Below are 13,669 nucleotides of genomic sequence, written 5' to 3'. Positions count from 1 at the left end.
ACTGGCTGGAGGCTGCCCTCAGCTCCTTGCTGCTGGGCCTCTCTACAGGCAGCTCAAACGTGGCAGATTGCTGCATAAAAGCAAATGAGTCAGATTGTGTGAACAAGACAAAAGCCACAGTCTTTCATAATCTAACCTTCAAAGTGATGTAACTTTTGCTGTGTCCTATTTCTTAGATGAAAGTCACCAGGTGCAGCCTATATTCAAGGGAAAAGGATAATGCAAATGTATGAGTACCAGGAGGCAGATACCATTTCAGAAACTGCATTCAGAAGATACACATATGCCTGTCACAAATACTATCTTCAAAATTCTTTGTTTTCAGTACTTTAATTTTCCTGATTTTCATCTCCCTGGAATTTCTGAATGTTGCTATATATACTATTCTCCTCCTAATCTTTATTTTTCTGTTTCTTTGCTTTCTAATGAAAGAGTTCAATTGAACGTTCTCACTAATTCAATGAATAGAATCCAGTCTACTACTTACCTGTGTTTTTTATTTCAACTATTATATTTTTCACTTAATATATTTGATTATTTTATGATTCTTGTTCCATACTGGTAGTATTTTACCTCTTCAATATTTATCATGCCATCTTTAAATTATTGGTTGTCTTTTCAAGTAGTTCTGCTTCAAATGGTATTCACTTTTTCTTTTGAGGAAGTTTTCAGGTATCCAACTGCTCTGACTTATGAGTCCAAATTCTCCTGGGGTATGGGTTATAACTCTGGGATGGTATACTGGGCAAGGGTCAAAGACCAGAATGTCAAGTTTTAAGATGGGGAAAGGACAAACCTTGGGACAGAGTTCTAGGTACCACAAGACCACATGTATTGTTCCCATTCAGTATCATCTCACCAAACTTTATTTCAAGGCCTTACCTTTAAACCCAGTTTAGGAAGAAGCAGCTCTTGCAGGAGGCAGTCTCCCTAGATCACAGTCCACTAACTGATGCTTTGAAAGGGTAAAGAGTGAGTGAAAGGCCTAAGGCAGGCAGGTTATTCCCCACCTAGTTTCATCAGCTCCTCACTTCTCAGGGATTTTTTATATTTTTTCTGCGCTGCGCGGCTTGCAGGATCTCAGTTCCCCAACCAGGGATTGAATTTGGGGCAACGGCAGTGAAAGGATGGAATCCTAATCACTAAGCCACCAGGAAATTCCCTCTCAGGGATTTTATACTGCCCTGACATTACCGCTGAGCCTGTAGTCTGGGCTGTGGCCTCCATTTCTATAGTACAGGGGAGAGCTGTGGTTTACCCTAAGGCCTGTTTCCACTACTCAACTCCATCTTTGCAGTGAGAAAGTATGGCTGAGGTCTAACATAACTTAAGAACAGGTAGCAGGCTGGATTTGGTGCAAGGGCAGTTTGCCACCCCTGTCCAAAGGCAAAGGTGGAGTTAGGAGTGAGGATGCATAAGCAGAACTTAAACTGCTTTTCTTAACACATCCTATTATTGCCTCCACCAGTGGCCCTATCTTTCTTTTTTTCTTCTTTTTTTTTTGCGGTACGCGGGCGTCTCACTGTTGTGACCTCTCCCATTGCGGAGCACAGGCTCCGTACGTGCAGGCTCAGCGGACATGGCTCACGGGCCCAGACACTCCGCAGCATGTGGGATCTTCCCGGACCGGGGCACGAACCCGTGTCCCCTGCATCGGCAGGCGGACTCTCAACCACTGCGCCACCAGGGAAGCCCAGCCCTATCTTTCAAGTTGCAGCCACTTTCCCTCACCCTCAACAGTTGAAAAGAGTCTTGTGACTCCCCAGGGGTTTCTCAGTTTTGTTGTTGTTTTGCTATTTTTCTGGATTCCACATTCCCTTTATAGTCCTAGGGAGGAAGTAGCATATGGTAATTCATCACTTTGGCAGGAATGGGAAACCAAGTCAATAAATGTTTTCTTTTGTGTTTATTTATACATTTTTGGGGCAGCAAAACTGTGTTTATTAAAAAAAGAATGCACTATGAACACACTTCACTGCTTTGGTTGAAGAACCCCAGCTAAATAAAAAGACCAATATTAAAAGCAGCATTAACTGGTTACTGCCTTAAATATACATTAAAAAGAATCAAATGCTACAGTGTAGGAACACAATCACCCCCATGTCAGAAATCACAACTTCTTCCAAATAAAGAATATGACCCATCGCCATATTGAATTGATATTTATTTCAGGACATGCCATGTCAAAATAAAACAAAAGAGTCAACCCTTGCCTTTAACAATAATATTGTATTATAAAAGCACTTTACAACTCCATCCCGTCTTTGAGTACAAGTTACTGGGGTATGTGGGCTAATGATTATCTGAAAGCATTTCTCTATTCAGACCCATAATCCAAGTGCTCTCTGAATATTATAAGGTTGGACAATAAGTGGGAAGTGGAGGAGGAAGAGGGGAAGGAATAAGGTTCTCCCAGTTAAGGGTTTTGTTGCAATGAGGGGATGAGGAAGTATGAAGATATTTTTGTTGCCTTTTCATCCTTATACTGTGTTAAGTAATGCTTACAACATAAATTCAGCAGGCTTTTCCTGAGCTGTAACTCAGAAATTTTCTTCTTGCAAACAATGTATTTACAAATGTATTTATTAACTTACACAGCAATCTCACAATAACTAGTAAAGATTAAAATGGTGCACTCCTAGTATATTTGTTTGCAGTGTTTTAAGGGAAATACATATTGCCATTGTTATGAAGCTCTAAATAAAATATCTAAAAATTGAAAGTAGTTTTAAAAAAGGCAAAGAAATAAATATCACCAAAGAAAAAAGATTAATTGTAGCTTAAATATAAAATTAAATCACTAGTGAATTAAGCAAACTATACAGATCTAATAAAAAGCAAAACTGGATTGAGAGAACATAAAAAAATGCTGAAAAATAAGGCATAAATCTGCATATTAAGTTTTATTTTCATTCTCTCCTTTCCCTCTTCTATGTATGCTTTTTCAGATCTGCCTCTAGGGCTTATAAGAAAACTGTTTCCACTTTCAATTTGACCTCAATTGTCCTGGGCAAAGTATTTGCTATTCTCTTGAGGATTCTTTAGTTGGTAAGGTTTAGATATCATTGTTTCTACTAGTTACAGTAGTTTCGATCAAAGTGCCAAATTTAAATTCTTCCACTGGTTCTTCTTAAAGGAATTTGATTACTACAGTGCCTTGCCTGCACAGCATTTCAAAAAAAAGGAAGAAAGAAAGGAAGGAAGAAAGAAGGAAAGAAAGAAAAGGAAGACAGAAAAAGAAAACCCAAGAGAAATCTATTGCCTAAAAAAGTTTAGTTTTGTTTTTTAAACAAACAGAAGAACTCGATTTTGACAAATTTAAAATCCTGGAAGAAACAGATCGTAGAAGAATTAAATATTTAAAACCTGTTCTGAAGCACTTTTACTTTTCTCTCCCGGAGTCTAACATGTGAAAGAATCATTTGTTTTGGTCAGAAATATATTTTATGTTCATTTACTTGTAAGTACTCAGTATGTTCATTAGGACTCATTCTGAAGACACACCGGAACCCTTTCCTTATTCCAGCACTGCCTACCATGATAGTTGAGTTTTGACCTCAATTAAGGTCTAACTAATTTATATCAGTGCTTAAGAATAATTTTGGATATCTTGAGACAAGTGGTATTGCTAAAACTGAAGGATAATTCCAATGGGCTTGGTCTGACTACTGCTTTGCCCCCTCTTGTTTGTTTTGATGGAGGAAGGACTGGAATAGGAAATGGGGTAAAGAACAAGCAAGTAAAGCAGGGAGAGATCAAGTAGGTAGGCAAGTGCTGCTGTGAACAACTGCTCCTTAACCAAGCCACATACTGTTGAGATTTCCATCATTTTGAAGTACATTCTCATAACATTAAAAAGGAAACAAAAATGTTAAGAAAATGTATCTAATTTTTAAAGTTACCACTGGAATATGCTGCAATTGTTTGGCTTTTTGTAAAATATAAATAATGAAGACACTGACTTTTTTGTGCTTGTGAAGCTAATAGATCATCTCCAAGAGACAGGCAGCAATGCTGAATTGCAATACGTTATTACTGAAGGGAAAAGGTTCAAGCCAATATTCACACTGCAGTCAATGAAAGAGTAAGGGGGCCAAAGCAGTGAGCTTCTGGAGGAAAGTTGAAGATGCCATGGGGGATTAGCAGGAACAGCCTCCTTCGCTGACTGGTTGCTCCTGAGGCTTTTCCAGTTTTATGTCAATCACTGAAACAAAAGCTAAGGAACTATAAATGGGAAAGTACAATTCCAATTCTGCTAAACATCGACAATTCTGCTAAGATCCCCTTCCATTCCTATTTGGCTTCAGAGACTACTCAGCCACTATTTTCTATATAGCTCACTCACCATATAAGGTGCTCATATGGAATAAACTTGCTTATATCTCCTATATGCAGCAAGGTTCAGAATAAGGTTAATTCCTACTCATGGAAATCTATCCTAAGGAAATTATTCTACAGGAGTAAAAAATCATATAATGATGTTCCTTAAAAAATTATCTATAATAAAAATCTGAAAATAGCCTATAAGAGAGTTCCACAACAGGGAGAGAATTTAATAAATAATGGGGCTTCAACTCTATAGAACACATTATGCTGCTAAAATAAAGGCTTAGAAAACATAAAACATTCAGAAGTGGGAAGAGCTGAATACAAAGTGCTATGAATTCTATGGCTTAATAAAACTGTCTGTATATGGAAAAACACTAGAAGGTAAATATGAGACAAACAAGGAAAATATCAAAATTCAAAATTCTTTTAAATAACTAATATTACGTGTGCTTCATTCTGTCCCATTTCTGAAAGAAGAGGCCACGATAAAGCTCCAAACTTAGTTATCTCCTGCCTATGCCAAGTAGACAGTTCAAATGATAGAAAAAGCAGGGGAAGGAAATATGATATATATTGTGGGGAAAAAGCCCAGAGCCAAGGGATGTCAAAATTAAGAAGCAGGAGGGTGGGATGTTAAAAGTTTCCTGCTCACTAAAAATCAAGCAAGCAAACAAACACAAATCTTCTCATTGATTAATCGTAGTGAGCAGCAGCCTGCAAAGAATGCAACTGGATAACCAGATCTCATTCGTTATAAAAAAACTTTTTGCTCCTAAACCATCAATTCTTGGCTGTAAAAGGCAATGGCATAATATTCCTAAGCCAATCAAGTGGGGCTCTAAAGACTTGTAGTAACAATAAAATTTCCTGATGAAACAAAAAGGATACTGTCTTCTCTGCTTCTGTCCTGTGTGCTTTCCATTCCAGGTAGAGCTGCTGCAACACGTCGGAAGAGCTGTGGAAAAAGAGACGTGATAATTGGGAGGGAAAATTTAGCAAAAGGTATCAAGTAAAGGGATGACCACTGGATGGTTGAGTTAAAGGATATGGCTTCTGGGTTATTCCTTAGACCTTAGCACAATGAAAGCACATTAAAATGTCTATTTATTCTAAAAATGAATATCATGTGAAAACCAGCATGTCAAATACAAAGAGGATCCTTGCTTTCCAACGGGTGAGATTAGACATGAACAAATAGCTAAGAACTAAGGAGCAAAAATATCATTTGAGTCATAAAAACAAACTACTACAGGAACTCAGAGTAAGGACAGAATGTTCATTTAGTTAAACTGTATAGTGGCATTCCTATCTTTTATAATGAGTTAGGTTCTAAAGTTAGCGTACATATGGAGAAAGTCAATCTAGTCAAAATTGCCCTTGATAAATCCTTAGGAAATCACTATGTTAGAAACCACCATACCACACTCAATCCTGGTGAGATGTTCACTTTGAGAGGCATGTGGGAACAGAAACTGACTGAAGGAACAACAGATTCATACTCTCTACTTCATGTCCAATCCTAGCTATCCACTTACTGGGAAGAATGGCAGGTAAAACTGCAGATTATTTCAATCATTTCTTTTTGTTAGGCATGCAGTGTAAAATTCCTGTAAATTAAAATGCATATATGATGTTAACTACCTTATACTAAGTACCTGCTTACTTGAGGCACTGTCTAAAGTTCTCTAGGGACACAAAAATGAACAAGCTGTGCTTTTTAGATTCAAGGAGCTCACAGTTTGGCAAAGGAGATAGACTCAAACCATTCCTTGTGTTACAATGCAATGAGTGCTATGAACTAAGGAAGTAGAAAATGATATGGCAATACAGATGTAAGAAGGCCCTACTCAAGAGGCTGAGAAAGATCCTCAGGCAATGACATTTGAGTTGGGATTTAAAGGCAGTTTTAAAGATTTCACATGGTTGAAAAGCATACCATACAAAGCACTCAGAGTTTAAGCACTCCATAAATGTTGCTGAATTAAAATGAGAAGAAACAGAAAGAAGGCCAAAGATGAAAGAATGGAACTATAAGTAATCTGTCTAGGGAAAGAAGTATAGAAAAGGAACAAATCTTTATCTGTAGGCAATAAGTATGATGTGGTAGGATTAAGGAAGATCTGAATAAAAGTATAATTGTCTTGGTTCTGTAACGTTTAGTAGCATTTAGAGATGTGCCAAAGTTAGGCATTAGCCTCAATATTCAACCAAAATCAGCTTTAGACTTAAAATTGCAGAATGCTTACTTGAACATCAGAAACTGTGCACGATCAAAGATCATGTGGTTGTGTAAATTACCATCAATCAAATCAATGTAACATTAATTGTATAAAGGTGGGTCCATTTGGATTAATATATGAATACTCAGTTTCAAATACAGATCAGCACTCTAGGGCTTCCCTGGTGGCGCAGTGGTTGAGAGTCCGCCTGCCGATGCATGGGACACGGGTTCGTGCCCCGGTCCGGGAAGATCCCACATGCCGCGGAGCGGCTGGGCCTGTGAGCCATGGCCGCTGAGCCTGCGCGTCCGGAGCCTGTGCTCCGCGCCGGGACAGGCCACAACAGAGAGAGGCCCGCATACAGCAAAAAAAAGAAAAAGAATAAATGCTGCAATAATTAATGTCTGTGAAAGCTGTTAATTTTATGAACAAAAATAACTTAAAATTTACAAAGGCAAAATGAACACAGAAATAGGTTAATATAGTGCATTAGATAACTTTAGGAAGAATATTATGCCCTTTCAAAACTAGCAAGTGTTTATAATTAATTAATGCATGCAAAGTTGGACAATAATTCTAATCTTTTGAAGTTTTTATGTAATAGTATTAGATAATGAATTAAAAGCAGAATGTCAACTTTGTCAGCTCAAAATTTTATGCATCAGGAAAAGTCTAACACCCATTAAAAATCACTTTTCATCCAGAGATAAAGAATATAGAGTATGAAGGAAAAACACATTTTATAGACAATAAGAAAGCCTGAAAAAAAATGTGTTCCCCCTCCAACATCAACTGAAAACAACCATCTATTTAGTACTGCAAACCAGAAATAAGTATAGTGACTACTGGAATAATCTAGCAGCTGACAATGCGGCACTAAACCAAATCTTGTATCCCAGAAATTCGTTCTATAATGGTGATATTCAGTTTTGGCCGCAATGATTTTCAGGAATGGTTAGGTAGTCCAGACCGACTGGAGCACACAATATTTAAAAGGATTAGAATGAAGCTATATACATATATATATATATATAGAAAGCCAGACTAAGAAAGACCTGCAAAGAATATGGACTTCATCTGGCAAAGGAAGGCACTAAAAAAAGCAGTGTGCATAAAGACTTCTTTCAATAATTCCAGTGTATTACTATGACTACAAAGACATACAAATCACATATTGAAAGCAAAAGATATTAAGGTGAGATGGCTAAAACCTAAAAGGTGAAGTGTTTACATTCTGGGTAGGCCACTTAGGTGACAGGTCATCTTTCTGTTTTTCAATTTTCTCATCTGTAAAATGGGCTTAAGATAATAGTACACTTAACTGACTAGATTACTGTGAAAATTAAGGGAAATCATTATGTAAAATGCTTAGGGCTGATCTTCTACATAGAAACTCTTTCATATACAGTAGCTCTCTTCCTATCAGAATTGAGTATCAGTCGCAATAACCCGTGGTCCTGTGGGCTAAGGGAACAGAATATTTTGAAATTCTGCAAGAATTGTAGGACTACAGCAAAGCACCAATAGGCATAAAATCCTGCTTTAAGAAACTATGTAAAACTGACAGGAAAAATGTGGGGGGGTTGGGAGAGATCATCTGAAAATATTAAAGCAGAACTGAAATGTTCTTACTTAGGAAAATCCAGAAATCCTCCCCAAGATCTCATAGCTTGCTCGGACATGAAATATTTATTAAACTGCCTACTTGTTCAAGATACATAATCTTTCTGGCTTCTAAGAATATTTTATTATGGGCTAGCTTAGAAATTGAAATTTTTTTTTCATGGGGGAGGCATAGGGAAGGTCTGTTTACCTTCTGTGAAAATAGAATGAGGTTTACAAGTTTTGAGGTTTTTTAAAAAATTAAAGTAAGTTCTAGTTAGTGAAAAGTACATAACTAATGAGGTCTTTCAGGGAGGGTATTGTTAGAGTTACACCCATCTATCTATTCTCATAATATAACACAGGAATATCCTCCCCTGCTCCCAGCTCAATCTGTCTAGCTGATAGATCCTTCAGGATCCATTCCCTGATAACTCTGAGAAAAACCTCCCTACCCCATTCCCAGATTTCTTCAATCCCATCATCTTCCAATATAATTAAACACTTCTATATATTCCAAGAGCATCCTGCATTTCTTTTTTTTTTAATATATTTATTTGTTTGCTTATTTATTTATTTATGGCTGCATTGGGTCTTCGTTGCTGTGCGCGGGCTTTCTCTAGTTGCAGTGAGCAGGGGCTACTCTTCGTTGCGGTGCATGGGCTTCTCATCGCGGTGGCTTCTCTTGTAGCGGAGCACGGGCTCCAGGTGCGGGGGCTTCAGTAGTTGTGGCACGTGGGCTCAGTAGTTGTGGCTCACAGGCTCTAGAGCGCAGGCTCAGTAGTTGTGGCACACGGGCTTTGTTGCTCTGTGGCATGTGGGATCTTCCTGGATCAGGGCTCGAACCAATGTCCCCTGCACTGGCAGGCAGATTCTTAACCACTGCGCCACCAGGGAAGTCCCCTGCATTTCTTCTTTCAGAGCTTTTATTACACTGATTATAATGGCCTATTTACCTCCCAGTCTTTCCCTCTAGACTTTAACCACTGGAGGACAAGGCTCATATTTCATCTTTGTTATCCTAGTACCTGACATGCAGTAGATATTCTTGAAAATGTTAGTTGTAACAATGGCTAATGCACGTGAAAACACATCAGAAAGCACACAGTGCAGTACAAATAGTTGATTAGTACCTTTATCCACTGGCTTCTTTGAGTTCACTTCCATCTGAATTCTCAGATAATTCTTAATATTTTTTGGCCGCGCTGCACAGTATATGGGACCTTAGTTCTCCAACAAGGGATCAAACCTCGCCCCCTACACTGGAAGCATGGAGTCTTAACCACTGGACTGCTAGGGAAGTCCCTCAGATAATTCTTTAGGCATGACTATCCATAATACTATTTAGCAGATGATCACAGATTTGAGAAAGCCTTTTTTTTTTTTTCTTTTTTTTGGCGGTACGCGGGCCTCTCGCTGCTGTGGCCTCTCCCGCTGCGGAGTACAGGCTCCGGACGCGCAGGCCCAGTGGCCATGGCTCACGAGCCCAGCCGCTCCGCGGCACGTGGGATCCTCCCGGACCGGGGCACGAACCCGTGTCCCCTGCATCGGCAGGCGGACTCTCAACCACTGTGCCACCAGGGAAGCCCAAGCCTGTTTTTTTAAATCAAGTAAAAGAAAAATTAGCAACACTTATGCCCATTGACTCCTCCCGACCCCAGAAAACAGGAAACAAAAGAAATCAATGTACTCAGTTTCTTGTAGAAAAAGGAATTATAAAAGGAATTTTAAATTTACATGCAGAGTGACAGTGAAGGAAAACGCTGATAAACTTCAACTAGATGGAAAAACAAATGCCACTGAATCTCTCCAATCAAATATGAAAAAGGATTTTTTAAAAACAAAGATTCAATTAACACAAGCAAATATAATGGGAGGAAATAACAATTAAGAGGGACCAGAACAGGGACTTCCCTGTTGGTGCAGTGGTTAAGAATCCGCCTGCCAGTTCACGCGGGTTCGATACCTGGTGGGGAAGATCCCACATGCCGAAGAGCAACTAAGCCCGTGCACCACAACTACTGAGCCTGCGCTCTAGAGCCCGTGAGCCAGAAAAAACTACTGAGCGCGCGTGCCACAACTACTGAAGCCCGCGCACCTAGAGCCCGTGCTCTGCAACAAGAGAAGCCACTACAGTGAGAAGCCTGCGCACCACAAGAAGAGTAGCCCTGCTCACCACAACTAGAGAAAGCCTGCGTGCAGCAATGAAGACCCAATGCAGCCAAAAAATAAAATAAATACATAAATTAATTAAAAAAAAAAAAAGAGGGACCAGAACATTAACTGGTAGATCTGAGAAATACACACTTTTTTTTTTTGCCACACTGCGCGGCTTGTGGGATCTTAGTTCCCTGACGGAATCTAACCTGTGCCTCCTGCAGTGGAAGTGCAGAGTCCTAACCACTGGACCGCCAGGGAATTCCCCAGAGAACTATACACTCAAAGAAAGCAACAAGCCTCCATTATCTACAAAATTAAATATATTCGACACAGAAGAGTAAATGGGTTAACATGACCCCATAGGTCCCCCCACTCTTTTATTTTTACCTTTGAGAATTAGAACTAAATACTTCAGGAAAGCTTTCTTGAAAGGTTATGTGTGAAGTCCTTCCTTCAAGACCAGTAGTTCTCAACACCTATAGTGCATTGGAATTACCCAGGAAACTTAAAAACAAGCAAAACACCAGATGCTTGGGTCCCACCCCCAAAGACAGATTCAACTAGTTTGGGTGGGGCTAGGTCCTTAGTACATTTCATTTAAAATTCTCCAGATGAGGGACTTCCCTGGTGGTCCAGTGGTTAAGATTCCACGCTTCCACTGCAGGGGGCACAGGTTTAATCCCTGGTCGGGGAACTAAGATCCCTCAAGACCCGCGGTGTGGCCAAAAACAACAAAAACCCCCAAAATCTCTAGATGATTCTAATGTGCTGTGAGGGTGCTGTAACAATAATCTGTAAGGAGTGTGAAGTAATCAATCAAATCATGTAGGCAAGAAAAAAGGTAATACTGAGTGCTTAACTTTACATATTTTCTCATCATAATCCTTGCAGTAACTTGTGAGGAAGGTATTAATATCTCCATTTTATAGAAATCTAAGGCTAAAGAGAGTATTTGCCATCCACCAAATGAATAGCAGAGCCGAGATTCTAAAGTTCATATTTTTCCTACTACCTTATGTTGCCTAGTATAAATGGAAATTCTTTCTATATGGAAAGCACCGTGGAAAGGGCTGTGTGAAGAAACAGCTAACAATCTTGGGAAGAGGAATTTGCTTTGTGAAACACTATTATGATATACAAAAATCACAGACATAAAAATTTAATCAATGTATTTGAAAAATTTGGTGCTCCCTCAAAATATTTCAATTAAATTATTGGGTTGGCCAAAGGTTCGTTCGTTTTCTTCCGTAAGATGGCTCTGGTAGCACTCAGTTGTCTTTAACTTCATTCGAAATAATTTTGTTAGATTTTATATGACAGCTGTCATATCAGCGTGCATTTAAAAAAAGACATCAAAATTGGTGAATTTTTGTGTAGCCATTTTAATATTGAAGATGGAAGGAAAAGAGCAATATTTTTGGCATATTATGCTTTATTATTTCAAGAAAGGTAAAAATGCAACTGAAACGCAAAAAAAGATTTGTGCAGTGTATGGAGAAGGTGCTGTGACTGATCAAACATGTCAAAAGTGGTTTGCGAAGTTTCGTGATGGAGATTTCTCCCTGGATGATGCTCCATGGTCGGGTAGACCAGTTTAAGTTGATAGCGATCAAATCGAGACATTAATTGAGAACAATGTTACACCATGCAGGAGAGAGATGACACACTGAAAATATCCAATTAAAGCACTGAAAATCATCTGCACCAGCTTGGTTATGTTCATCGCTTATGTGTTTGGGTTACACATAAGTTAAGCAAAAAAAACCTTCTTGACCATATTTCTCCATGCAATTCTCTATTGAAATGTAATGAAAACATTCCATTTTTAAAACAAATTGTGACGGGCGATGAAAAGTGGATACTGTACAATAATGTGGAAGGGAAGAGATCGTGGGGCAAGTGAAATAAACCACCACCAACCACACCAAAGGCTGGTCTTCATCCAAAGAAGGTGACGTTGTGTACATGGTGGGATTGGGGGTCCTCTATTATGAGCTCCTTCTGGAAAACCAAACGATTAATTCCAACGAGTACTGCTCCCAATTAGACCAACTGAAAGCAGCACTCGACGAAAAGTGTCCAGAATTAGTCAACAGAAAATGCACAATCTTCCATCAGGATAATGCAAGACCACATGTTTCTTTAATGACCAGGCAAAAACTCTTACAGCTTGGCTGGGAAGTTCTGATTCATCTGCCGTATTTACCAGACATTGCACCTTCAGATTTCCATTTATTTTGGTCTTTCCAAAATTCTCTTAATGGAAAAAAAATCCTTGGAAGACTGTAAAAGGCACCGGGAACAGTTCTTTGCTCAAAAAGATAAAAAGTTTTAGGAAAACAGAATTATGAAGTTGCCTGAAAAATGGCAGAAGGTAGTGGAACAAAACGGTGAATACTTTGTTCAATAAAGTTCTTGGTGAAAATGAAAAATGTCTTTTATTTTTATTTAACAACCAAAGGCACTTTTGGCCAACCCAATAAAAGAATCAATTTCACTAACTTATACTATACTTAGGACATCCCAAAATGGGCCAAAAAATGCTTTACAAAAGCCAAGTTCTATCCTTACATAAATATATGTAAGACAGGAAGGAAAAAACTCTAGGGGTTTAAGTTGTTTTAAATAATTATTAAAGGAGAACCCATATTTTAAATGCCAATGATATGCTAAAAGAGGCTTCTGCTATATTAGAAATGACAGAGGAGTAACTATGGGGCCAGTACATTTGGTAATGTTTTTTTTAAAATCCTCTCACTTGGATTAACTGAATATCCACTTCCTATAGGCATTCTGGGGCATCCTTCTCAGGATGCTTACCAGAATATTTTCTTTTCCTGGAAAAATGGTATCAATTCCACTCTAACCTCCAGGTGTATGGTATTTTACTTGTAATTTCTAAGGAGAAATAGGCATATTTAAGTTGCAGTGACAGCTACAGGAATTAGCTCTGGGGATGATGACAAGCTGAATATTGGCTCTCCATAGAAACTTTCAAGTTGAATATTTTGGGCTATGATTTTAGGTATTTAATTTAAAGGGGTAAAATGAAGATTTCAAAGTAAAATCATTGTTGCTACCAGTTCTTACCTTTATTATAAGATTAACTAAGTACTTTATAAGCAAGAGGATATTCCATTCTTCAAAGAGTAAGCTAAGTTAATCAGTTCCATCAACATACAGAAAATTTTCCATTATGAAAGTTGTCTTTGTACTGTAAGGGCAGGGAGTGTTTTATACACCACAATTCTCATATGATGAGTGCTCAGTATTTGTTAACTTTGATTTTTTGCTAGATCTCTATTTTAATTTTGGTAGCCTAGCATTTCTTAAATGAAAGATTATTTTATTACTGTTTT

At 38.5% G+C, this 13,669-nt stretch overlaps 1 protein-coding gene across 1 annotated transcript in view; it reads right to left on the bottom strand.

The window, feature by feature from the left end:
* Window positions 1-2,145: 2,145 nt before the first annotated feature.
* RAB6A (RAB6A, member RAS oncogene family) overlaps window positions 2,146-13,669 on the bottom strand; it is a 66,324-nt gene continuing 54,800 nt past the window's right edge. The window contains exons 7-8 of the mRNA XM_082659934.1: window positions 5,218-5,284; window positions 2,146-4,204 (exon numbers count right to left, since the gene is read on the bottom strand). Coding sequence (XP_082516060.1) covers window positions 4,140-4,204; window positions 5,218-5,284 — 132 coding nt within the window. The 3' untranslated portion in view covers window positions 2,146-4,139. The remainder of the gene's footprint in view (window positions 4,205-5,217; window positions 5,285-13,669) is intronic.

The sequence above is a fragment of the Grampus griseus genome (assembly GCF_964374135.1).
Source record: "Grampus griseus genome assembly, chromosome: 8".
Taxonomy (NCBI): Eukaryota; Metazoa; Chordata; class Mammalia; order Artiodactyla; family Delphinidae; genus Grampus; species Grampus griseus.
Note: the sequence above shows the minus strand (reverse complement) of the source record. Positions and strands in the feature narration are given on the sequence as shown.